At 43.1% G+C, this 6,000-nt stretch overlaps 1 protein-coding gene across 2 annotated transcripts in view; it reads right to left on the reverse strand.

The window, feature by feature from the left end:
- tbc1d23 (TBC1 domain family, member 23) overlaps positions 1-5,680 on the reverse strand; it is a 72,263-nt gene extending 66,583 nt beyond the window's left edge. The window contains exon 1 of one of the 2 annotated variants that reach the window (XM_041211289.1): positions 5,581-5,680. In XM_041211289.1, coding sequence (XP_041067223.1) covers positions 5,581-5,636 — 56 coding nt within the window. In that variant the 5' untranslated portion in view covers positions 5,637-5,680. The remainder of the gene's footprint in view (positions 1-5,580) is intronic. The other variant, XM_041211290.1, reaches the window with a different exon arrangement.
- Positions 5,681-6,000: the final 320 nt, after the last annotated feature.

Consider the following 6,000-nt stretch of genomic DNA (forward strand, 5'->3'; position numbering starts at 1 on the left):
ATGAACCCATCTCAGAGCTATCTTTGCCAATTTGATTTGCCCAATGTATAAGATGATTAAAATCTCCCACAATTATTGAAATACCCTTTCTTACTAGCCTCCATTTATTTCTTGATTTGTAGTCTGTTCTACAGTGTAGCTGTTAGGGGGCATATAAACTACTCCCACCAGTGACTTATTTTCCTGATAATATCTTATCTCCACCCAAACTGATTCTACATCTTGATTTTACAAGCCAAGGTAATTTCTCATTACTGTACTGATCTCATCCTTTATTAACAAAGCTACCCCAGCTACCCTAAGGTGGTCATGGTGGTGGGCTGTCTTCTTTAGCTCATTCATTTCTTATTGTGGTAGTGCTCCTGAAAGTGTCAGGTACAGAATTCTAAGACAGCAGCACAGCAATGAAAAAAATAGCAATATATCATGAAGAGGAACGATGAGAGATCTGGAGGGGATCTTGTAGTTCTTGGCAGTCCCATGGCATTGCTATTATTGTCTTTTTCAGTGGTATAGGTCATGAGGAAAAGAATTGTTGCTCAAGTCTTTGCAGTGCATCCTGTACATAAAATACGTTTCAGTCTGGTGCTTAAGAGGTTAGATATTGAATGCAGCCTCACGAGCAGTACTCAAACAAACTGCTCTGTCCTGGATGTTATAAAGCTTCTTAATGTTTTAAAGTGAATTGAGGAATATTTCACTACATTGATTAAAAACATATCGCCATAATTGAAAAAGCACCAAGACTTGCTAATGACCTAATTTAGACTGAGCATGTGGTTGCAGAGAACATTAAAGTCAGTAGCAAGAGAATAGAATTTATGGTGTGAACTGAAGGCAATAGCATAGATCTTTGTGATGTTGAGCTGGTTTGTCTCATCCAGAACTTTGTCAGAAGTGCAGTCTGGCAGCAGAGGTTCAGTCAAAGAACAGTGGTGGAAAGGTAAACAATCGGAGTATAAACGCGCATGTGAAATCTGACCACACACCGTGACTGTATCACCGAGGGAGCAGCATCTATTTCAGGAAGAGTAGGGAATTACCATGACAAGTGCAGAGGAGGGAAAGAAGTCTTTTTTGCAGCTCCAATGGCTGCATTCGGTTAGGTAGGAATGTCCCAGGGCTGGACACAGAGGGGACTTTGAAGAAGGCTGTTATACTCAGATGTAACAACCACCACAGATAGGTAAAGGAGGTTAATGCACCATAATCGTAAGCACAGATGATATTATTTATAACTTCTACTAATGTTCTTTCAGTGCTATGAGAAAGGTGGAAGTCAAACTGGAATGCTTTGAACTAGGAGCTTTGAGAGAGATAGGCATTGAGCTGAGGAGCTGACAAATCTTTCATAATCGGAAAAGGAAAGTGGGAGGCAATAATTGAAGACACATGTAAGAACTACCTAAATATGAGCGATGTATTATAGAATTTTCTTCCTTAAAAAGTTAAATAGACAAACATAACGAGAAAGAGGGGTAAAAGTTTTAGTTTCAATTTTTGTTGTCAAAGTGGCAACACAAACTTGATTTTTTTCAATTCATTCATGGGATGTGGGCAATGCTGGCTAGGCCAGCATTTATTGCCCATCCCTAATTGCCTTTGAGAACATGGTGGTGAGCTGCCTTCTTGAACCGCTGCAGTGGTGTAGATACACCCACAGTGCTGTTAGAAAGGGAGTTCCAGGATTTTGACCCAGGGACGGTGAAGGAACAGTGATATATTTCCAAGTCAGGATGGTGAGTGACTTGGAGGGGAACTGCCAGTTGGTGGCGTTCCAATCTATCTGCAGGCCTTGTCCTTCTAGATGGTATTGGTCATTGGTTTGGAAGGTGCTGCCGAAGGACCCTTGGTGAATTCCTGCAGTGCATCTTGTAGATGGTACACACTGTTGCTACTGTGAATCGGTGGTGGAGGGAGTGAATATTTCTGGGTGTGGCGCCAATCAGGCGGGTTGCTTTGTCCTGGATCATATCAAGCTTCTTGAGTGTTATGGGAGCTGCACTCATCCAGGCAAGTGGGGAGTATTGCATCACAGTTCTGACTTGTGCCTTGTAGATGGTGGACAGGCTTTGGTGAGTCAGGAGCGGGGGGATTACTTGTCGCAGGATTCCTAGCCTCTGACCTGCTCTTGTAGCCACAGTATTTATATGGCTAGTCCAGTTCAGTTTCTGGTCAATGGTAACCTCCAGGATGTTGAAAGTGGGGGATTCAGTGATGGTAATGCCATTGAACATCAAGGGATGATGGTTGGATTCTCTCTTGTTGGAGATGGTCATTGCCTGACACTTGTGTTGCATGAATGTTACTTGGCACTTGTCAGCCTAGGCTGGATATTGTCCAGGTCTTGCTGCATTTGGACGTGGACTGCTTCAGTATCTGAGGAGTTACAAATGGTGCTGAACATCGTGCAATCATCAGCGAACATCCCCAGTTCTGACCTTATGATGGAAAGAAGGTCACTGATGAAGCAGCTGAAAATGGTTGGGCTGAGGACACTACCCTGAGAAATTCCTGCAGCGATGTCCTGGAGCTGAGATGGCTAACCTCCAACAACCAAAACCATCTTCCTTTGTGCTAGGTATAACTGAAACCAGCGGAGGGTTTTCCCCGATTCCCACTGATTCCAGTTTTGTTAGGGCTCCTTGATGCCACACTCGGTCAAATGCGGTCTTGATGTTAAGGGCAGTCACTCTCACCTTACCTCGGGAGTTCAGTTCATTTGTCATTGTTTGAACCAAGGCTGTAATGAGGTCAGGAGTTGAGTGGCCTTGGCAGAACCCAAACTGGTGGTCAGTGAGCAGGTTATTGCTAAGCAAGTGTCGACTGATAGCATTGTTGATGAATCCTTCCATTACGTTATTGATGATGGAGAATAGGCTGATGGGGTGGTAATTGGCCCGGTTGGATTTGTCCTGCTTTTTGCGTACAGGACACACCTGGGCAATTTTCTACATAGCCGGGTCGATACCAGTGTTGTAGCTGTACTAGAGCTTGGCTAGGGGCACGGCAAGTCTGGAGCACAAGTCTTCAGTTTTATTGCTGGAATATTGTCAGGGCCCATACCCTTTGCAATATCCAGTGCCTTCAGCCGTTTCTTGATATTACCTGAAGTGAATCGAATTGGTTGAAGACTGGCATGTGTGATGCTGGGGAACTCCAGAGGAGGCTGAGGTGGATCATCCACTCTGCACTTCTGGCTGAAGATTGTAGCAAATACTTCAGCCTTATCTTTTGCACTGCTATGCTGGGCTCCTCCATCATTGAGGATGGGGATATTTGTGGAGCCACTTCCTCCAGTGAGTTGCTTAATTGCCCACCACCATTCATGAAATGATGTGGCAGGACTGCAGAGCTTAGATCTGATCCGTTGGTTGTGGGATTGCTTAGCCACTTGCTGCTTTTGCTGTTTGGCGTGCAAGTAGTCCTGTGTTATAGCTTCACCAGGTTGACAGCTCATTTTTAGGTATGCCTGGTGCTGCTCCTGGCATGCCTTCCTGCACTCTTCTTTGAACCGGGGTTGATCCCCTGGCTTGATGGTAATGGTAGAGTGGGGGATATGCCAGGCCGTGAAGTTAGAGATTGTGTTCGAGTACAATTCTGCTGCTGCTGATGGCCCACAGTACCTCATGGATGCCCAGTCTTGAGTTGCTAGATCTATTTAAAATCTATGCCATTTAGCATAGTGGTAGTGCCACACAACATGGAGGGTATCCTCAATGTGAAGGCTGAACTTCGTCCCCACAATGACTGTGCGGTGGTCACTCCTACCAATACTGTCATGGACAGATGGACCTGTGGCAGGCAGGCTGGTGAGGATGAGGTCAAGTATGTTTTTCCCTCTTGTTGGTTCTCTCACCACCTGCCGCAGACCCAGTCTAGCAGCTATGTCATTTTTAGTCTTCTTTCAGTAATGACACTCCAATGATCTTTATCTGTACACCAACCAGTCATAGCTCCTATTGTGATCTCACAAATCTAACCAGTCACTCATTACAATGTGGCTTCAGCTTTATACTGATGTAAGATATAATATGACACTGGTGACAAGTTGCCCAAATTAAATTTAGGCAAGAGTTGAAACAACTTCCAGGACATAGTCTTACAATGTTTTCAGTTTGGAACAACTGCAGTCTAACAGCAAGAACTCAAAGCAGCCTACCACCAACCTAACTTAAACATAATACAATTTATGTTTTTGCCACCAATTCCTATCTCATCCTACTTTAAATAAATTCACTTTTTGTAGTTTCAGAGTCCTGACCCTTCTTAATTTACCCGATTTTGTGTGTGAACCCAAACAGTCTCAACGAGTTATTCAGCTACAGGGACATCATAATGACAACTGATCTCTTCATCACCCAACACTCAAGGAAACTAATGTGCTTACTCAATACCTATCAGCAGTAGGAACCAAAGTATGAACAATAAGATCCTTACAGAGATCAACTAAATTATCTCACATTAAAATATAATTGATCTTTGAACACTGGTGAACCATAATATAGGTAGAGCACTCTGATTTATTTGCCCTGATATCAATTTAGAGCTAGCAGTACAGCTCACTACTGCCAGCTCTACATTTCTGTAAACTTAACTGCATTCCAATAAATTTGTCATTATGGTACCCTAGACAACTACTGTAAAATTTTAGTAATTGTATAGAAAAATATTTAATTTTTCACTCAATTATAATTACAGACTTAGTCCAGCTCAATGTCTAATTACAGATATGAGATTGATCAATTGAGCCTTGTCTAAAACACATTTTAATGCAAAAATGCACCAAAATCATTTTTGAAATAGCTCATCCAACTAAATTATTTTCTATGTAATTACAGGATGTGGGGGAAAATATTAAAGGCTGTTGCGATGCGTGTTCACAGCAAATTCCTTTTGAAGTGTTTCTGCAGTAGGACTCCCACTCTTTCTCTTTTACATGGTCAGTAATTGTAACACAAGCTTCCTCTCAGTCTCATACACAGAATTGGCCCACCAAACTGCTGCCTCTTACATCTTCTGGCTGAATTTATGAAAATGAATTGTCAGACTATTACCCCCTTCCCCACCCTCTTTTTCCCCCATTTTACGGAAATTATTAAACACTTGACAGATCTTATTGCTGTTTTTGTTAAATGTGGTATCTCCCGTACTGAGAAACAAACTGCATAACTGAGCATACACATCCACTTCGCAAACAACTCACAAGTCCTTAAAAACGTACTGGCACAATTTTTTTTTTCAAAAAAAGAAAACATTGCTGAATTGTCATAATCAGAAGTCAGATTTTTATGACCTGGATTCCGATAGGAGGGGAAATGACTCGCTTGGTATGTGATTTGGAGTCACAAAAAAAGGAAATCAAGTGAGCCTGTCACCCTCAATCGATCCCAGTTTAAAGCTCCTTGGCTAGGTTTCATGTTGAGCCGACAGAGACACCGCCACTATGGATACACACAAACGATCTAATATCTCATTTCCTTCCGTCCAGCTTACGGCCGTACACATACAACCGAGACACTAAGAGAAGCCGAGCCCCCTCCCTCCTTCCTTCCTTCCTCCCTCCCTCCTGATACCCACCAGCTGCTGTTACCGCCCGGTACCGGCTGTGCCTCCTCGGCCGACGCCGCCGCCATTCCGCTCACAGCCTCCACGTCTATCCCCAGCTGCTGCCGTAAACTGTATCACACAGGGTGTCGTCAGAAAAGAAAAAAACCGTCGTAAAGTCCCGTGTTGATTTACGGCATTGAGCCACTGCTATTCTCCATTGTTGACAAGGATGTGAAAATGACGGTGGTCAGGCGGGTGAAAAACGATTTTTGATTTATTTCTTTTGAACCAGACATTTCTGATTTAATGGCCCACAGGTAGTTTGTTAACAAGGAAGAATTCAGTACCTTTCCTCATTCCCAAGCCAGTTTGCTCACTACTCTATCTTAACACCTGAACTTACTAATAGAGTTTACAGCACAGAAGGAGGTCATTTTGCCCATATTTAAG

This window comes from Carcharodon carcharias, chromosome 18 (assembly GCF_017639515.1).
Source record: "Carcharodon carcharias isolate sCarCar2 chromosome 18, sCarCar2.pri, whole genome shotgun sequence".
NCBI classification, from domain to species: Eukaryota; Metazoa; Chordata; class Chondrichthyes; order Lamniformes; family Lamnidae; genus Carcharodon; species Carcharodon carcharias.